Source organism: Mobula birostris, chromosome 9 (genome assembly GCF_030028105.1).
Source record: "Mobula birostris isolate sMobBir1 chromosome 9, sMobBir1.hap1, whole genome shotgun sequence".
In the NCBI taxonomy this organism is placed as follows: domain Eukaryota; kingdom Metazoa; phylum Chordata; class Chondrichthyes; order Myliobatiformes; family Myliobatidae; genus Mobula; species Mobula birostris.
Window position 1 is genome coordinate 3,359,995 of NC_092378.1, and position 20,877 is coordinate 3,380,871.

At 45.4% G+C, this 20,877-nt stretch overlaps 1 protein-coding gene across 5 annotated transcripts in view; it reads right to left on the minus strand.

The window, feature by feature from the left end:
* The window catches only part of nr1h4 (nuclear receptor subfamily 1, group H, member 4), a 98,000-nt gene that overhangs the window by 43,135 nt on the left and 33,988 nt on the right, over window positions 1-20,877 (minus strand). For all 5 annotated transcript variants that reach the window (XM_072267376.1, XM_072267375.1, XM_072267373.1 and 2 more), the window contains one exon: window positions 18,878-19,240. In XM_072267376.1, coding sequence (XP_072123477.1) covers window positions 18,878-19,240 — 363 coding nt within the window. The remainder of the gene's footprint in view (window positions 1-18,877; window positions 19,241-20,877) is intronic.

Genomic DNA, 20,877 nt, shown 5'->3' on the forward strand with positions numbered 1-20,877 from the left:
CTCGTTGTTTTAGTGGGACCTTGCTGTTCACAATCAAGTGCCCTACTTCTCTGCCAAAATGTAATAACGTCTTGACTCTCTCTCCATGGGGGACCCCCTGTAAGCACAGGAAAATCTGTAGAAATGCACACAAAATGCTGGAGGAACTTAGCGGGTCAGTCAGCATCTATGTCCTGATGAAAGGTCTCGGCCCGAAACTTCAACTGTTTATTCACCTCTGGAGATGCTACCTGACCTGCTGAGTTCCTCCAGCGTTTTGTGTGTGTTACTCTAGATTCCCATTACCTGCAGAATCTCAGTGTTTCTGTTATTGAGGTACCTTGTTCTACTCAATACACTGTGTAATGATCTGATCTGTATGAACCGTATGTAAGGCAAGATTTTCACTGTATCTTGGTACATGTGACAATAATAAACCAATTTACTAATTAATAATAAAATCCAAAATTTTCACGGTTTTGATGCCATTTTATCTTTCCCTGGCAGCCTAGGTCGCTCAAGGTCAAGTTCAAGTTCAGTTGCCATTCAACCCTATCTGAACGTCCATGTCTTCAGCCAAATGAAGCAGCATCACCTTGCGACCAAGATGCAAAACACAACACCAAAAGTCACTCACAGCACAAGGCACACATAGCTCATATAAGACAACAGTAAAAATACAGTCAAATACAAAACAATACATAGTCCAAGTCGCTGAGTCTATGAATGTTGCAACGGTCCGCAGTCAAACACAATACAGCTCGTCTTCTGCTGAGCAAGCAGCAGAGAGCGGCAGCGGCTGCAACATGGAACTGCGCCAGGCCACACCCCCTCCGGTGGAGTGCATCGACTCTGACAACTCTCTCCTAGGTGGCTGTAAACAGGCAACATCGCGGCTTGAGGCTCGGTCCCCACTACAATCAGATCCACGCAGCTTCCTTACTAAAATAGTGAACTGGACTTGCAGTATTCCACTCCCCAGTTCCCCTGTCCGATCCCTCCTGCCCCAGCAACACCCTGGTGATGGGCTCCTCATTGTTTTCGTGGGGTCTTGCTGCACACAATAGAGTGCCTTATTTGTCTGTCATACTTACAGAGCCAAAATTTAATCATGTCTTGACTCCCACTCAGTTGGGAACCTCCTGTAAACACAAAGAGGTCTGCAGGTGCCGGAAATCTGTAGTAACACATATAACTCAGCAGGAATTCAAAAATCAGAGGTATAAAAGGAATTGGGAGTCCTCATGCAGAATTCCCTAAAGGTTAACTTGCAGGTCAAGTCGGTGGGAAGGAAGGCAAATGCTCTGTTAGCACTAATTCTGAGAGGACCAGAATATAAAGCTCCCTGCCCTCTCTCCAATAATAGCATCCTCTACTTTATAAACACAAGAGACTCTGCAAATGCTGGAAATCCAGCGTAACGCACAAAATGCTGGAGGAGCTCATTGAGTCAGGCAGCATCTATGTCCTGATGAAGGGTCTTGACCCAAAACATTGAATGTTTATACCCCTCCATAGATGCTGCCTAACCTGCTGAGTTCCTCCAGCACTTTGTGTGTGTTGTTATTGATCTCCTATTATGATTAGGGTTGGAGAAGAAACACTGGTTTCTCCTAATTGCCCAGAACACTCAATGATTCTTGACCCCATTCTGTTGACGTGGTAAGAACAAGGACAGTGCTCCAATGAAGGGCAGCTTTGTGTTAAATGCCCAGGGCCGGTGTCCAGCCTCAGTGAAGCAAGGCAGAAGGAAGCACTAAAGCTGTCCCTCTCCAATGAGGCACAATCTCCAACACATGTGTCCTTCTCACTGGGGATTATAACATTTCTAATCAAATATTAAACCACTCCGTCAAGTAGAGCTGCCTTTATCAATAACTACCGCAGGTCCAATAAAATCAAATCTGAAGTGCTGTTAAAGTTTAAACTGCTTTAAACCTAAGCCATTTTAAATTTTAATTTTCCTTATAAACCTTTTTATTTCCCTCTCTGTCCCCAGGTGACTAACGTTATCCCTACGTGCTCTGTAAACTATGCCTCAGTTCACATTGTGTGAAATCACCAGATTCACTGGGTAGAACTCTTGACTTCTCTTCATGATTAAACATTGATTTGCAAAGAGAAGCAGCCACAACGGAGATGGAATCGTCCCCATAGCTAAGGCGTACAGTATTGGGAAGCGTACAGTCAGGCACTTTGGTAGAAGGAATTAAGGTGTAAACTATTTTCAAAATGGGGAGAAAATTCAGAAATCCGAGGTGCAAAGGGACGGGTGTTCTTGTGAAGGGATCCCTCGAGATTAGCTCGCAAGCTGAGACAGTGGTAAGGAAGGCAAATGCAAAGTTAGCATTCATTTTGAGCGGACTAGGATATAAAAGCAAGGATGTTAATGCTGAGGCTTTATAAGGCACTGGTCAGACCACATCTGAGTATTTTGAGCAGATTTGGGCCTCTTATCTGGGAAAGGATGCACTGGCATGGAAAGGGTTCAGAAAAAATGATTCCAGGAATGAAAAAGTTACCATTTGATGGCTCTGGGCTGTGTGTGCAGGAATTTAGAGTGGGGAGCGATCTCATTGAAACATATCAAATATTGAAAGGCCTACGTAGAGTGGATGTGGAGAGGATGTTTCCCATAGTAAGAGAGTCTAGGACCACTGGGCACAGCCTCAGGAGCAAAGGACGTCCCTCTAGAACACAGAGGGTGGTGCACCTGTGGAACTCGTTGCCACAGATAGCTGTGGAGGTCAAGTTTTTGGATATATTTAAAGATGCCCTGTCTTAATTAGACAGGGCACCAAAGGTTACAGGGAGAAGGTAGGAGAATGGGGTTGAGAGGGATAATAAATCAGCCATGGTAGAATGATAGAGCAGTCACGATGGGCTGAATAAAATAATTCTGCTCCTAAGTTTTATAGTTTTGTGGTATCATCACAGAAGAGAGATCAGAACAAGAACATGCCCTTTGGCCCACCATGTTCAGATTCAGGTCTATTTATCACTCGTTCATTGAAACAGACTGTGAAATGCGTCACGTGTGTAACAACCAACACAACCTAGCACCAGACTAATTAAGCTAATGATGCTTAATTACACCAATTATTAATTACTTAGAGTATACACACACACACACACACACACACACACACACACACACACACGTTTTAGGAGCAGCTTCTTCCTCTCCACCATTAAATTGCCAAACAGGCTCTGCACAGGACTTCACTTGCTGCCCTCTTGTTGCATTACTTACTTATTGTTTTTATCAATTTCTTATTGTCATTTATAGCAATTTTTATGTCATGCACTGTAGTGCTGCCACGAAATAACAAATTTCTCAACATAAACTTGATTCTGATCTCTTCTGTCTGTATCATGGTTATTCTAGATTTTAAAAAATTATTTTACTTAGAGATACAATGTTGAACAGGCCTCTGGCCCAACGAGCCACACCACCCAGCAATCCACCAACTTAACCCTAAGCTAATCACGAGACAATTTACAATGACCAATTAACCAACCAACCAGTACGACTGTGAACTGGGGAAGGAATTGGGAAGACCCGAAGGAAACCCACGCACACACAGTAGGGAACGTACAAACTTTCTTACAGTGGATGCTCGAATTGAACTCTGAACCCCGAAACCCCAAGCTGTAACAGCATCCCAGTACCGTGCCATATCAGATGCTGTGATGACGATGTCACAACTATAGGAGGCCTTAAACCTGTCCAACGCTTGGCCAAGAACCAATTCTGGCTCCAGAATGCTTCACTGAGCAATTGATGCAGTCCCTACGGACCAACAAAAAGGTACGGGCTGACATGACAAATAGCATCAGAACACTGGGATTTTTAACCAGCGAGTCTGACCACCTAGCCTTGGCATTGAATGGAAATATCATCACTGGCTCCCCCATCATCAACACCCTGGCAGACACCATTGACCAGAATCTCGCCTAGATCAGCGCTGTGTATCAGGGCAGGTCAGAGACTGGGTTCCCTGGGGTAAGTGACTCACTTCCTGACAACACAACAGAAGCCACAAGCCTGGAGTGTGATGAAACATTCTCCACCTGTCTGGCTCAGCAGGACTCAGGACAAATCAGCCCATCAAACTGCCACCCCATGTAGCATCATGAATATTGTTTCCTTCGTCAGTGGAGCAGGAACGAGCAGGAACAACATATCTACCTGGACAAGTGTGCTTGTGGATCTTGGGTAAGAGGTAAAATGGGAGGTGCGTGTGGTGGGAACTATGAGGTTGGTGGTGATGGATGGGAGGGTCAATACGCTTGGTGATGGTGTGGGAGACAATGGCCTGGTGTTCCTTAGTGGGGTCCTGGACTCACTCAGACATTCTCTCTTCTCCCCCCTCCCACTGGGCAGAAGATACAAAGCCCTGAAAGCATGTTCCGCCAGGCTCAACGACAGCTTCTACTCCACTTTGTCAGACTATTGATTGGACCTCTCACACACTGATCTCTATTCTTATCTCCTAATCTACCTCCGTGACCTTGCACTGTATTTGTCTTAAACACAAGAGAATCTGCAGGTGCTGGAAATCCAGAGCAACACATATAAAATGCTAGAGGAACTCAGCAGGTCAGGCAGCATCTACAGAAATGAATGAACAGCTGACGTTTCAGTCCGAGACCCTTCATCAGGACTGTCTCTAGTCAGCCGCACCTTCTCTGCAAGTAAAACACTATATTCCGCATTCTGTTTTCTTTTTCCCGCATCAAGGTATTTACCTGTGAAAATATGTGCCTGCATGTTGTGTAAAGCAAAAGTTTTTACTGTATTTTGGTATATATGCCAATAATAAACTAATCTAATCCAAATTAATCTAATTGTAGTCTCCTTTATCACCTTCTCTGGCAGCTCCATTTACCCACTAGACTCTGTGTAAATAAACTTGCCACTCACATCACCTGCTAAAGAACACACACAGAATGCTGTGGGAACCCAGCAGCGCAGGCACCATCTATGGAAACGAATAAACAGTCAGGGTTTCGGGTTGAGACGCTCCATCAGGATTTCCCTGGCAGTGCATTCTACACACCCACCACTCACATCCCCCGCAAATGTTTGACCTCTCCCCTTTGATTCTCCCTGTTCCTACAGCTGTCTGTAGGCCAGGTGACTGATAGTGAGGAAGGTACATTATATGATACTATAGAGTCATTAATCCCTTACAACACAGGACACTCAGCCCATCAGTCTGTGCCAGCTCTCAGAGCAACCCCATCAATCCCACACCCTCTTGTTTCCCAATAACCTGTTCACTCTCTCATGACTAGAACAATGAACATAAGACAGTACAGTTCAGTACAGGCCCTTCGGCCCATAATGCTGGAAGTCCACTCCACAATCAATCTAGTCCTTCCATCCCACACTACCCATAACCCTCCATTTTTCTTACTTCCGTGTGCCTATCTGAGAATGTCTTAAATGTCCATATTGTATCTGCTTTTGTGTACTTCATATTTCAGTAATATTGTAAATATGTTGTGTGATTAAGCATTCTTTGTTGTTTATATAATTCATTATGGTTATATGTAAAAGTACGTGACACTACCTCACACTACCTCACATAAACTCGAATTTAGACCCTCATCCCTCAGCTCTCTTGTTTTGCTTTGAATTTGTTTCATGTACTGTATTGAAGTTAAAAACCATAACATCTGCCTCTCTCACCTTCCTTGGCAGTGCATTCCACGCACCTACCACTTTAAAAAAAATCTCTGACATCTCCCCTGAACTTTCTTCAACTTACCTTAAATAGATGTCCCCTGGTATCTAGTATCCCCTGGCAGCCCTGAGAATTAAAGGTGCTGGCAGCACACTCTATCTATGCCACTCTTATACACCTCTATCAAGACACCCCTTACCCTCCTTCACTCCAAAGAGAAAAAAACACAAGTCAATTCAACCTCTCCTCATAAGACATGCTCTCTAATCCAAGCAGCATCCTGGTAAATCTCCTCTACAGCCTCCCTAAAGCTTCCTCATCCTCCCTATAATGAGGTGACTAGAACTGAACACAATACTCCAAGTGTGGTCTCACCAGAGTCTTTTGAGCTGCAATATTACCTTGTGGCTCCTAAACTCAATCCCCTGAGTAATGCAGGCCAACACACTATACACCCTCTAAACCACCCTATCAACTTGCACAGCCACATGGGATTCGTAGACTTGAACTCCACGATCCCCCTGTTCCTCCACAGACCAGGTCAAACCGACACTGCAGTGAAACCACCCGACATCAGATTAGCAAATTAACAAAGGAAGAGTTAGGAATTGTTGACCTGGTGTCAGTCCCCAGTGAAACAAAATCATCCATGTCCATGATACAATCTCACTGCTCAGCAACTGGCACCTGGGTACAGCAGGCATTGAAGAGCTGTGCTGTTGGCTAACTCGAAGGTTGCATTGCCCCCAGGACTATATGCGTCAGTTGTGCTTTCATTAAAATAATGGACATAGTCTACCTCAGATGTAGTAAATATTTTACGCTTCATGGCCGTTCATAATGTTTAAGCTCTGTAAAATATCCTTCCCCCTAATTACTGCTACAGAGGCAGGTCAGACCTGATGGCAGCTGGCATCTCTGAGTCACAAAGTATTGTGCAGTACCTCCTGTACCTGATAACGTGGTCACTGAGTGCACATTCACGGGCTTTTGCTGCTGTAGCTCACGCACCTCGAGGTTTGACGTGCTGTATGTTCAGAGCTGCGCTTCTGCGCACCACTGATGTAATGCTTGGTTATTTGAGTTACTGTCAGCTTGAACCAGTCTGGCCATTCTCCCCAGGATCTCTCACTAACAAGGTGTTTTTGCCTACAGAATTTCCCCTCACTCAAAATTTTTATTTTGTTTTCCACAACATTCTGTCTAAGGTTGTCTAAACTTACCATGGGATTTGAATCTACTGGGAAAGTGGGAGATGTGGGAGATGTGGTTTAAATGGGGTAATTGTGAAGTGATGTATTTTGGGAAGTTAAAATACAAGGGGAGAGTACGCCATTAATGGCAAGACCCTTCACAGTGTTGACATTCAAAGTTCAAAGTACATTTATTTTCAAAGTATGTATATATCACTATATGCTGTCTTAAAAATTCATTTTCGTGCAGACATGTTGAAGATTCTTTATCTCGTTCTCGATATTTATTGCTATTTGTTTACATTTGCATTTGCAGTGTTTGCTGTCTTCAGCACTCCAGTTGATCTTTCATTGATCCTGTTATAATCACTATTCTATAGATTTGCTGAGTATGCCCACAGGAAAATGAATCTCAGGGTTGTATATGGTGACATATAGGTACTTTGATAGTAAGATTTACTTTGAACTTTGACATTTACAGGAAAATAAAGAGATACTGTACATTAGAATTTATATGAAGCTGTACTGAACAGATATACAAACATTCGATGTGCAAAAGAGGACAAATTGTACAACTAATATGAGGACAATTGGTAAACACGAGATTCTGCCGATGCTGGAAATCTACAGCAACACACACAAAATGCTGGAGGAACTCAGCAGTCCAGGCAGCACTCGATTGTCCTGTGATTGGGTGAGGGTTAAATCGATGGGTTACTGGGCTGAAGGGCTGGAAAGGGCTGGAAAGGCTGAAGGGCGGTTTGAAGGGCTGGAAAGGCTTGTTCCATGCTGTATCTTGAAGTAAGTTAATAAAAGGTTTACAGGGATTCGGGCCAAACATACACAAGTGGGACGAGCTCAGAGAGAAATCTCGTTTGGCATGAACAGGTTGGGCCCAGAGGCATGTTCTTGTGACTCTGTGACCGAGGGCCAATTTGCAGCGGCTAATTCACCACCACTGGTATGACTTAGCGATGTGGGAAGAACCCAGAAACCCATGCAATCACAGGGAGAACATGCAAACTCCACACAGACAGCATGTAGAATGTCCTGGAATAGCAATTGCCCTTTTGGATCCTCAAGTTTGGGCTGCCTGTTTTTCCGTGAGGAACTAAGCAGGTCAGGCAGCATCAGAGGAGGGGAATAAACAGGTCACAATGAAGGGTCCCAGCCCAAAACGTTGACTATTTATTTCTCTCCATAGATTGTGTAAAAAATAAAACTTCCCAGATACCTTCTTTAACATTACCCCCTCTCACTTTAATATCACTCTGATATTAGACGTTTCCCTGGAGAAAAAGTTATCAGCTGTCTACCCTATTGATGCCTTTCAAATTGTTATAAACCACTATCAGATCTCCCCACAGCCTCCACCATTCCAAAGAAAACAGCCCAAGTTTGTCCAACCTCTTGTTCTAGCTCATGCCCTCTAATCCAGGCAGCATCTTGGTAAACCTCTTCTGCATCCTCTCCAAAGCTTTAACATCCTTCCTATAAAGAGGCAATCACTCCAGATGCAGACTAACTAGAGTTTTATAAAGCTGCAACATGAACTCAGTGCAGGCATACTGTATGCCTTCTTGGTTATCCTCTCAACCTGTATATCCACTTTCAGGGAGCTACAAACCGGATCACAAGATTCCTTTGCACAATTTGTGCTCTATTGCAACACTAACTGGTACATCTCTGGACTGTGGGAGGAAACTGGAGCCCCTGGGGGAAACCCACGCACACACAAGACGAACATACAAGCTTTCTTACAGAAGGTGACAGAATTGATCTTTCAACCCTGATGCCCTGAGCTGTAATAGTGTTGTGCTAACTACTGAGCCACCGTGGTGCCTGTCAGAGTGAGTCTGGGGAGAGATGATGGGAAGGTGAAGGAATATACAAGAGTGGCCACACATTTTAATTCCACATCCCATTCCCATTCTGACATGTCTATCCACGGCCTCCTCTACTGTAAAGATGAAGCCACACTCAGGTTGGAGGAACAACACCTTATATTCCCTCTGGGTAGCCTCCAACCTGATGGCATGAACATTGACTTCTCTAACTTCCGCTAATGCCCCACCTCCCCCTCGTACCCCATCCACTATTTATTTATTTATATACACACATTCTTTTTCTCTCTCTCCTTTTTCTCCTTCTGTCCCTCTCACTATACCCCTTGCCCATCCTCTGGGTCCCCCCCCCTTGTCTTTCTCCCCGGACCTCCTGTCCCATGATCCTCTCATATCCCTTTTGCCAATCACCTGTCCAGCTCTTGGCTCCATCCCCCCCCCTCCTGTCTTCTCCTATCATTTTGGATCTCCACCTCCCCTTCCCACTTTCAAATCTCTTACTAGCTCTTCTTTCAGTTAGTCCTGACAAAGGGTCTTGGCCCGAAACGTCAACTGTGCCTCTTCCTAGAGAGGCTGCCTGGTCTGCTGCGTTCACCAGCAACTTTGATGGGTGTTGCTAAGATCAGTGTAAATGGGTCCCTGAAGGAGCTACAGAATAGGAGGGTTGTATCAATGCTGTGTGACTCTACCTCTTTGGTCTCTGGTAGAGAAGTAGACAATACAACAACCATAGGAAATGGCAGGGAGTTGTGGATGAAATTCAAAGATTAAACAGGATCTGTAAACTGTAAACTGTGAATAAACTGCAAATGCAGATAATAAATAAATAGCAATAAATAACGATCATGAAATAACAAGAGAAAAGAGTTCTTAAATGAGTGTAGTTATCCCCTTTTGATCAAGAGGCTGATGGTTGAGGGGTAGTAACTGTTTTGAACCTGATGGTGCGAGTCCTGAGGCTCCTGTACCTTCTACCTGATGGCAGCAGTGAGAAAAGGGCATGGCCTGGGTGGTGAGGATCTTTGATGATGGATGTTTCTTTCCTACGGCAATGTTTCAGGTAGATCCGCTAAATGTTTGGGGGGGGGGGCTTTACCAATGATATACTGGGCTGAATCCACCACCTTTTGTAGGATTTTTCACTCAAAGGCACTGGTGTTTCCATACCAGGCCATATTGCAGCCAGTCAGCACACTTTCCACCACACATCTATAGAAGTTTGCCAAGTTTTTGATGACATGCCGAATCTCTGCAGACTCCTGAGGAAGTAGAGGCACTATCATGGTTTCTTTGCAATTATATTTATATGACGGGTCCTGGACAGGTCCTGAGAGTGACACCCAGGAACTTAAAGTTGCTGACCCACTCCACCTCTGATCCTCCAGTGACTATTGGCTCATGGACCTCCAGTTTCCCTCTCCAGAAGTCTACAATCAGTTCCCTGGTCTTATTATCATTGAGTGAGAGGTTGTTGTTATTGCACCACTCAGCCAGGTGTTCAATCTCCTTTAGTATACTGATTCATCACTCCCTTTGATACAGCCCACAACAGTGGTGTCACCAGCAAACTGGAATATGGTTTTGGAGCTGTACTTGACCACAGAGTTATAGGTGTAAAACAAGTAGAGCAGGGGGCTAAGTACATGTTCCTGTGGTGCTCCTGTCCTGATGGAGATTGTGGAGGAGATGTTTTTGCCAACCCGAACTGACTGGGATCTGCACAAGGTGATATTGAAGCCCAGGACTTAAAGGGGATGATGGTGTTAAATGCCGAGGTATAATCAATAAAGAGCATACTGATGTATACATTTTTGCTGCCCAGATGTTCCAGGGTTGTACGAAGAGCCAACTACATGGCATCTGCTCTAGACCTGTTGCTTTGGTAGGCAGATTGGAGTGGATCCAAGTCGCGACTCATACAGGAGCTGATGTGCTTCAACACCAGCCTCTCAAAACACTTCATCACTGTGGATGTGAGTGACACTGGGAGATAGTTATTTAGACAGGTTACCACATTCTTCTTGGGCAGAGGTACGATTGAAGCCTGCTTGAAGCAGATGGGTACCACACACTGCCAGAGCAGAGGGTTGAAGATATCTGTGAATAGACCAGCCAGTTGGTCAGCACAGGTCTTCAACACTCGGCCAGGTATCCGTCCAGACCGGATGCTTTCCTTGGATTCACTCTGCACTTCATCTTCAAATACCGAGACCAAACCATCATTGGGAGACTCAGGGGTGCGCGATGGTTCCTCCTGTTCTAGAAGGCATTGAGCTCATCTGGAAGCGAAGTTCTGCTGTCCCCCATGTCACAAGATTTAACTTTGTAGGCGGTTCTGGCATTCAAACCCCACCGCAACTGTTAACCATCCCTCATCGATTCCAGTCGAGTCCGGATTCTCCACTTGGCCGAGAGATGGCCTTCCAGAGATCGGACCTGCACCTCTTGTAGCATTCTTCATCTCCAGACTTGAATGCCTCTGATCTGGCTCTCAGCAGATTCCGAATTTCATTGTTCATCCGGGGCTTCTGATTGGGGAAAACCCTGAACTACGTTGTGGGGACACAGTCATCCACAGCTGTTTAATAAAGTCTGTAATGACACTGATGTGTTCATTCAGGTCCTCAGACCCTGCCCAGTGCACTGACTCAAGGAAATCCTGTAACCGTTCCTGTGCCTCCTGTTGTTCTGATCTCTGGAGCCTTGTTCTTTAAGCTCTGTCTGTGTGCAGGTAGTAGGAGTATAGCCAAATGATCTGACTTGTCAAAATGTGGTCTCGGGAAGGAACGATAGGCGTTCCTTAACGTAGTGTAGCAGTGGTCTAGTGTGTCGGGACCACTGGTGCGACAGGTTACGTGCTGGTGATAATTGGTCAGTGTTTTCTTCAGACAGGCCTGGTTAAAGTTGCCAATTCTAATTTGAAATGAATTAGGATGAGCTGTTTCTTGTTTACACACAACATTGTGCAGTTTTGTGGGTGCTTGCTTATAATCGGCCGCTCGTGGCATATAAGCTGTGGTCAGGAACACCCAAGGCAAATAGAATGGTCTACATTTAATTGTTAGTTGTTCTAAGTCAGTACCTCAATAAGATCAAAAAGAAACTCAATAAGATCAGTGTAAATGGGTCTCTGAAGGGAGTTAGGGAATAGGAGGGTTGTATCGATGCTGTGTGACTCTGCCTCTTTAGCTTCTGGTAGAAAAGTGCACAATACAGCAACCACAAGAAACTGCAGGGAGTTGTGGATGCAGTTCAAAGATTAAAGATTAATTTTATTTGTCACATGTACATCAAAATGCACAGTGAGATGTACATCGAGGATTGTGCTGGGCAGCCTGCAAAAGTCGCCAGGCTTCAGGTGCCAGGCCACAACTGACTAACACTAACGTCTCCGTCGGTAGAATGCAGGTGAAACCAGTGCACCCAGTAGAAACTCAGACGGTCTCGGGGAGAAGGTATAGACTCCTTACAGACAGTGGTGGGAATTGAACCCTGATCTATAGCTGGTGTTGTAAAGAGTTGCACTGATTGCTATTGTGCCACCCAACCAACACATCGTGGAACCCAACGTCTCCTGCACAGACCCTGTCTATGCCTCGCTGCCTCAGTAAAGTAGTGAAAACAATTAAAGACCCTTCCCACCCGGACGTTTTCTGTTCTCCCCTGTCCCATCGGGCAGAAGATACAAAGCCCTGTAAGCACATACCACCATGCTCAATGACAACTTCTACCCCAATGTTGTAAGACTCTTGTATTTTTCTCGGTTGAGATAGAATGAGGGCTGGCAGCCTCATCCCATAAAACCCAGAGCTACGAAACACCAACAGGAGCTCCAAAGGCCTCATCCCTGGGAGAAGAAGGAGCCACCAGGAAGATGGGTTACCCCTGGAGACAGTATGAAAGTGACCCAGGACAGAGGGCTCTGCTAAGCTACTGTTGGCAGCCTGTGCCTCAGTAGGGGTCAAGTGCTTAAATAAGTAAGTCTGGTCCTCTGGATTCTTGACTTCATAATCTACCTCATTATGGCCTTATTGTTTACCTGTACTGCACTCTCTCTGTAGCTGTAAAACTGTCTTTTGCATTTTGTCATTGTTTGACCTTGTTCTGCATTGTATAATCAGCTGACCTTGTATGAACGTATACAAGACAAGCCTTTCACTGTACCTCAGCACACGTGACAATAATGAACCAATTTACCAATTTACCAGTACGGTAACTTTCAATCAAGATTCAGGCTTTATCTATAATGGACTGATTATGGATGTTGCGAGGGATTTATATACTTGTCACGGATAACTGGTCTACTGGTTGAGTCACACATGCCCTATTTTATTGGTCTGGCACTGTTGTTTACAGCAGCATCATCTCAGATCCTGGGCAAGGTTGCACAAGCCGTTATCTCGCTGTAAACCTATCACCAAAGCCCTGGCCACAGTCCCAAGGCCACTCTACTCAACCTGGCAATGCAACCATAGATAGCAGGGCACTTCTTTATCTCCTAACCTTGCTATATAATAGCAGCAACACAACTTCAATGCACACAGTGGCAGATGATCCCAAGGCACTCAACGGGAGCTTTATCAGGAGGACAAAAATTGGCTCTGAGGCACAGCCTATCTGACTGGTTGCAACACTACCTGGTATAGAGGTTTCACTGCGCAGGATTATGAGGAGCCTGCAGAGAGCTGTAAACTCAGCCAGGTCCATCACAGGCACAGTCCTCCCCTCCATCAAGGACATCTTCGGGAGAGAGTACCTCAAGAAGGAGGCATCCATCTCCAAGGACCCTCATCATCTGGAGCATGCTCTCTTTTCATTATACTGTAGTGGGTAGTAAGGGAGGCACGGGAGCCTGGAGGCACACACTCAGTGACTTAGGAACAGCTTCCTCCCCTCCGCCATCAGATTTCTGGATGGTCCGCAAACCAATGAACATGATTTTGCTGTTCCTTCTTATGTATTACTTATTGATGCAGTAATTTTATGTCTTTGCACTCTCCTGCTGCTGTAAAACAATGAATTTCATGACATGTTATTTGTTGAGGGATTATAATTCTGAATATCTCAGAGGTCTCAAGAAACCGACTATAGACTGCAGGAAAAGGAAAAGTGCCCGTCCTCATTGGAGGATCAGAGGTGGAGGGGGTCTTTTTAGGCAACTATTGGTCTTGCGAGACCATGGATCTGTGCCTGGAAAGTCTTCGCTCTCCAGGGCACAGGCCTGGGCAAGGTTGTATGGAAGACCGGCAGTTGCCCATGCTGCAAGTCTCCCCTCTCCACGACACCGATGTTGTCCAAGGGAAGGGCATTAGGACCCATACAGCTTGGCACCAGTGTCGTCGCAGAGCAATGTGTGATTAAGTGCCTTGCTCAAAGACACAACACGCTGCCTCAGCTGGGGCTCGAACTCACGACCAATGCCTTTACCACTTGGCCACGTACTGAGAGGGTCAGAAGCTTTAAATTCGTAGGTGTTACTATTTCAGAGGACCTGTTCTGGACACAGCGTGTAGGTGAAGAAAGCATGGCAGTGTCTTTACTTCCTTAGGAGTGTGCGGAGATTCAGCATGACATCTAAAGCTTTGTCAAACTTCTGTAGATGTGCAGTGGAGAGTGAACTGATTGGCTGCACACAGACTGGTATGTCCTTGAAAAGAAAATCCTACAGAAAGTACATCACAGGTAAAGACCATCCATCATTGTGAAGATCTACATGGAGCGTTGTCACATAAAAGCAGCATCCATCATCAGAGATCCCCACCACTCAGGACATGTTCTTTTCTCGCTATTGCCATCAGGCAGAAGGTACAAGAGCCTCAGGATTCACACCACCAGGTTCACGAACATAACCATCAGGCTCTTGAACAAAGGGGATAACTACAGACACTTGCCCAGCCATTGAGATGTTCCCACAACCAATGATCTCACTCTAAGGACTCTTTATCCCATTATCTCATGTTCTTGTTATTTATTGCTATTTATTTGTATTTGCATTTGCACAGTTTGTTGTCTTCTGCACTCTGGTTGATCTTTCATTGATCCTGTTCTAGATACTATTCTATAGATTTGCTGAGTAAGCCCACAGGAACATGAATCTCAGGGTTGTATATAGTGACATATAGGTACTCTGATAACAAAATTTACTTTACCTTATCTCAAGCTGCTCAGTTATTAGAACAGATAATCTGAAGCCTGGTCAAAGGAGGTGGTTTTCTGGATTTGTTTAAAGTTGGAGGGGCTGGGGAGAAGTTCAGGAAGGGAATTCCAGAGTTCAGAGCTCAGCCAATGATCAGGAGATCAGGGAGTGCTGGGGCCATTGGAGTGCATTACAGATGAGGAAGGGAGTGGGACCCTGGAGGAGGGTGAGCAAGCATGAAAGGGTCTCTCTACTTGCTGTTTCATCAGCTTCCCAAGGCTTGGGTGTTTTTTATGGCCTATTTTGAGTTTTCTTTGTTTCATGGCTGCCTGTTGGGAGATGAAATCTCAAGTAATGTATACGTGCGCACTCTGATAGTGAGTGTGATGTATACGTGCGCACTCTGATAATGTGTAATGTATATGTGTGCACTGATAGTGTGATGTATACGTAGGTACTCTGATAATGTGTAAGGTATACGTGTGCACTGATAGTGTGATGCATACGTACGTACTCTGATAATGAGTGAAATGTATATGTATGTACTCTGATAATGAGTGTAATGTATACATGTGTACTCTGATAATGAGTGTACTTTGAGGTTTGGGGGCTTCAGCTGAGCTATAGTGAAGAGGGTGGAGGAGCCACACCTTATATTCTGTCTCAGTATCCTCCAATGTGAGGGCATGAACATCGATTTCTCAAACGTCTGTTCCCTCTCCTTACCTGCCCATCACCTCCCTTTGGTGCTCCTCCCCCTTCCCTTTCTTCCATAGTCTTCTGTTCCCTCCTATCAGATTCCCCCTTCTCCAGCCCTTTATATCTTTCACCTATCAACTTCCCAGCTCATTACTTCACCCCCTCCCCTTCTCCTGGTTTCATCTATCACCTACTACTTCGTACTTCTTCCTCTTCTCCGGCTGACAATGAAGCAAGTATCTCTGTGGGTGCCTCCGCAATTTCTTCCCCAGCCTCCCACAAAGTCCAAGGATGTGCTTGGCCCGGCTCTGATGATTCACTTGTAAAGCTGCAAATATCTCCTCCATGGAAATCCAAAATGTTATTGCTTGTTTCCCTTATCTCTTGAGCAACCATTACTTTCTCCTCAGTATACACCAAGGAGAAATATTTGTTAAAAGTGCCAGCCATCCCCTACAGTTCAAGAGGTAAGTAACACTGCTGATCTCTAAGGGGACTAACTCTCTCCCGAGCTGCACTTTACTCTTAATATAGTTAAAGAACTTCTTGGGATATTTAATTTCTTTAACCTTTCCTGCCAGATCCATCTCATACGCTCTTGTAGCCCTCCTGATTTTTGAAACAGGGTTCATGTTTCAGGCTGAAGTCCCCATACCAGAACTGGGAGGAGACAAGGGAAAGGGGAACTGGTTAAACTGCAGGTTGGTGAGGGCAGGCAATGTCTCTGATGGAGTAAAACTGGGGCGACCACGGGGGCAAACCGTAAACAAGGTTATCTTTTCACTGAGCAGGCGGGAGGAGTTAGAACATGGAGCATGGAACATAGAACATTAAAGCAAGTCACTAAAGCCCTTTGGCCCACAATGTTGTGCCGACATCTTAACCTACTCTAAGATCAATCTAACCCTTCCCTCCCACATGGCCCTCCATTTTCCTCTCATCTATGTACCTAGCTAAGAGTCCCTCCTGATCTACTTGCTCCACCACCACCCCTGGCAGTGTGTTCCACGTAATCACCACTGTGTAAAAAAAAACTACACACACACACACACACACACACACACGCACACACACACACACACACACGCGCACACACACACACGCACACACACTCACACGCACACGCACGCACACACACACACACGCACACACACACACACGCACACACACGCACACGCACACACACGCACGCACACACACACACACACACTCACACACACACACACTCACACACACACACACACACACACACACACACACATATATTTATATAAATATATATGTTGCCATGTTGTCAGCATAGCATGCCCACAATTCACTAACCTTAACCATACACTTTGGAATGTGGGAGGAAACAGGAGCACCCGGAGGAAACCCCGCTTTTACAGGAAGAATGTCCAAACTCCTTACAGACAATCGAGTGAATTGAACCCCAGACTTACAGCGGGTGCTATAAAGAGTTTTGCTATCTGCTATGCAGGAATGCTGTCCCAGCCACTCATGTTCTCCTGAGATTATTAAATTGCGGATGTCGTTAGGGAGCTTAGTGCTTATTTCTCGTTGAGAAGGTGCTACTGAGCTCCCTCTAGGACCAGAGCGGGCAGCCTCAGAAGATGAGGCCGAGACAGAGTGCACATGGAAAGGATGATTCCTATAACGGGAAAGTCTAGGACCAGAGGGCACAGCCTCAGAATAGAGGGACATCTCTTTAGAAGAGAGATGAGGAAGAATTTCTTTGACCAAAGGGTGGTGAATCTATGGAATTAAGACCATAAGACCATAAAATATAGGAGTAGAAGTAGGCCATTCGGCCCATCGAGTCTGATCCACCATTTAATCATGGGCTGATCCAATTCTTCCAGTCATCCACACTCCCCTACTTTCTCCCCATACCCTTTGATACCCTGGTTAATCGAGAACCTATCTATCTCTGCCTTAAATGCACCCAATGACTTGGCCTCCATAGCCGCTCATGGCAACAAATTCTACAGATTTACCACCATCTGGCTAAAGTAATTTCTTCACGTCTCTGTTCTAAAGGGAAGTCCTTCAATCCTAAAGTCGTGCCCTCTTGTCCTAGACTCCCCTACCACGGGAAATAACTTTGCCATATCTAATCTGTTCAGGCCTTTTAACATTCGGAATGTTTCTATGAGATCCCCCTTCATTCTCCTGAACTCCAGGGAATACAGCCCAAGAGCTGCCAGACGTTCCTCACACGGTAACCCTTTCATTCCTGGAATCATTTTTGTGAATCTTCTCTGAACCCTCTCCAATGTAAGTATATCCTTTTTAAAATAAGGAGCCCAAAACTGCACACAATACTCCAAGTGTGGTCTCACAAGTTCCTTATAGAGCCTCAACATCACATCCCTGCTCTTATATTCTATACCTCTAGAAATGAATGCCAACATTGCATTCGCCTTCTTCACCACCGACTCAACCTGGAGATTAACCTTTAGGGTATCTTGCACAGGGACCCAAGTCCCTTTGCATCTCTGCATTTTGAATTCTCTCCCCATCTAAATAATAGTCTGCCTGTTGATTTCTTCCACCGAAGTTCATGACCATACACTTTCCAACATTGTATTTCATTTGCTCATTCCCCTAAACTATCTAAATCTCTCTGAGACTTTCTGTTTCCTCAACAGTACCCGCTCCTCCACCTATCTTTGCCACGGATGGCTGTGCAGGCCAAGTCATTCGATATATTTAAAGCAAAGATTGGTAAGTTCTTGTTTAGCAAGCGCATCAAAGATTACGTTGAGAAAGGAGAATGGGATTGAGAGTGTTGCACGATAGCGTAGGCTACCACAACACTTTAGAACATCATCGATCGGGGATCAATTCCCGTTGCTGTCTGTAAGGAGATTAGATGTTCTCCCCATGACTGCGTGGATTTCCTCCTGGTGCTCTGGTTTCCTCCCACACCTCAAAGATGAATTGGTTAGGGTTAGTGACGTGTACATGGCGACACCGAAGGGCTGTCCCCCGGACATCTTCGGACTGTGTTTGTCGTTCACACAAAGGACTCATTTCACTGCATGTTTAGGTGTTTTGATGTACTGTACATGTGACAAATGAAGTTAATCTAATCTTTATCTTTAAAATCAGCCGTGATCAAATGGTGGTGCACATTCGATGGGCTAAATGGCCTAATTCTGCTCCTATATCTTATTGTTTATTGCTTCTGGTAATGGATAAACAGATATATTTCCTTGTTCAGATGGTGTCTGACGTGCAGGAGAACCTCCTCTTGGTTCTAACCTCTCCAATCACGAGATAGCCTCTGTTTCTCCAACATTTTGACCTTATCCCCTCCTCCATTCTTACCTTTACATCCTTCGCAGGTGAGAGCATTGTAGTGATATCCAGAAGCCTTGTCTCCACACACGACACAAAGTTCATCGCCCTTCATCTTGCCTGGGATAGTGCCCAGCCGTGGCTTCTTGGCGACAGGGACATCGCAGTCTTCTGAGTCTCTGGGGAAGGCCCTGTCCCAGGTTAACGCCTTCATGTCATACATGGGCGAGGAGTACCAGTCCTCGGAGTACTGGTTGTAGTAGCTGTTGTTGGAGTAATAGGGAGGGACCGATCCACACAGCTGCATCGAGGGCAGGGGCGTGTTGGGGTACTGCATGTAGGCAGAAACATCTGGATCCGGCAGCGACAGGCTGAGCTGGTCAGTCACGACATCTTTGTACAAATGAAACAGACAGATAATCAGTCACTCAACCATTGACCACACAGGATAAACTGTTCACTTGATGGTAGGAGGCAGAAGGTGATGGTGAAAGGTGGCTCTTTGAACTGGAGACCTGTCACTGGTGGTGTGTCACAGGGACCAGTGCTGGGACCATTGGTGTTCCACGTTTATAAAAATTCTGAAGATCTATCCCGGGCCCAACAAATTGATGCAATTCCAAGGAAGGTATGACAGTGGCCATAATTCATTTGGAGTTTGAGGAGATTTGGTATGTCACCAGAGACTCTCACAAATGTCTTCAAAAGTACCATGAGGTGCATTCTAGCCAGTTGCAACACCGTCTGGGATGGAGGGGCTGATGCACAGGATCAGAAAAAGCTGCAAAAAGTTGCAAGCTCAGCCGATTGCATCACGGTCACTACCCTCATCAGCAATGACAGCATCTCCAAAAAGTAAAGCCTCAAAAAGGCAGCATCCATTAATAAGGACCCCATCACCCAGAGCATAACCTCTTGTCATCGCTACCATCAGGGGGCAGGTACACAAGCCTGAGGCCACACACTCAACATTTTAGCAACAGCTTCTTCTCCTCTGCCATCACTACCCATGAACCCATGGACTCTGCCTCATTATTCCTCTTTTGCATTACCCAATGTCTGCACACCCTTAACAGGAGAACGTCTGCAGATGCTGAATATCCAAAGTGACACAGGCACGCAATGCTGGAGGGCCTCAGCAGTTCAGACATTTACTCTTTTCCATAGACGCTGTCCGGCCTGCTGAGTTCCTCCAGCATTTTGTGTTTTTTGTCAACGCATCCTTTCTTAGTTAAGGGGCCCAAATCTGCTCTTGGTGCTCCCAGTGCACTCTTACTAATGTTTTATGAAGCCTCAGCCATATGGACACCTTGTGTTTATTTGTACTGAAAATGCGATACCGTCGCCCTGATGCAGTGTGCTTTTACCCTTAGGAGGGTCACCCATGCCCAACAGGTCAAAGGGTTGAGGCCTGACTAACAGTGGTCCACCAGCCCTCCAGGTCTGGGGGTTCAGCTCAGGGCTAATAACCCTGACTGGTCAAAAAATTGTTACAGAAACAGCAATGGAGATGGAGGACCTTCATTGCTGTTCAAGGTGCCAGCAGTGTAGCGGGCAGTAAGGAGTTGCCCTGATGATCAAACTTAGCCAGAGCATCTCAGGATCTCCGCCACCAGGTTTCTGAACAGACCATGGAGCCATGAACACCACCTTGCTTTTGCTCTCTGTTTGAACTGCCGATTTATGTTTATATATACAGTATTTCTTATTGTAACCTATAGAGTTTTATATGTATTGCACTGTACTGCTGCCACAAAACAACAAATTTCACAACATATGGCAGTGAAAATAAACCTGATTCTGTACCAGGGTGAAGATTGCACTGGGGATCATGTGTTAAAGAAACACTTAATGTTTCAGCATTAATTTGTGGCCTTTCTATGTCAGCAAGTGGGGGTGGAGAGCATCAGGTAGGTGTTTTGCAAAGGGAGTCATGCTTCACAAGGGACAGAGCTACAAGGTTAAAGAGATCTGGATGGCTGTCATTTTTCCTTCAGTATGAGACACTTGGGTAGTGACCTTATGGTGTC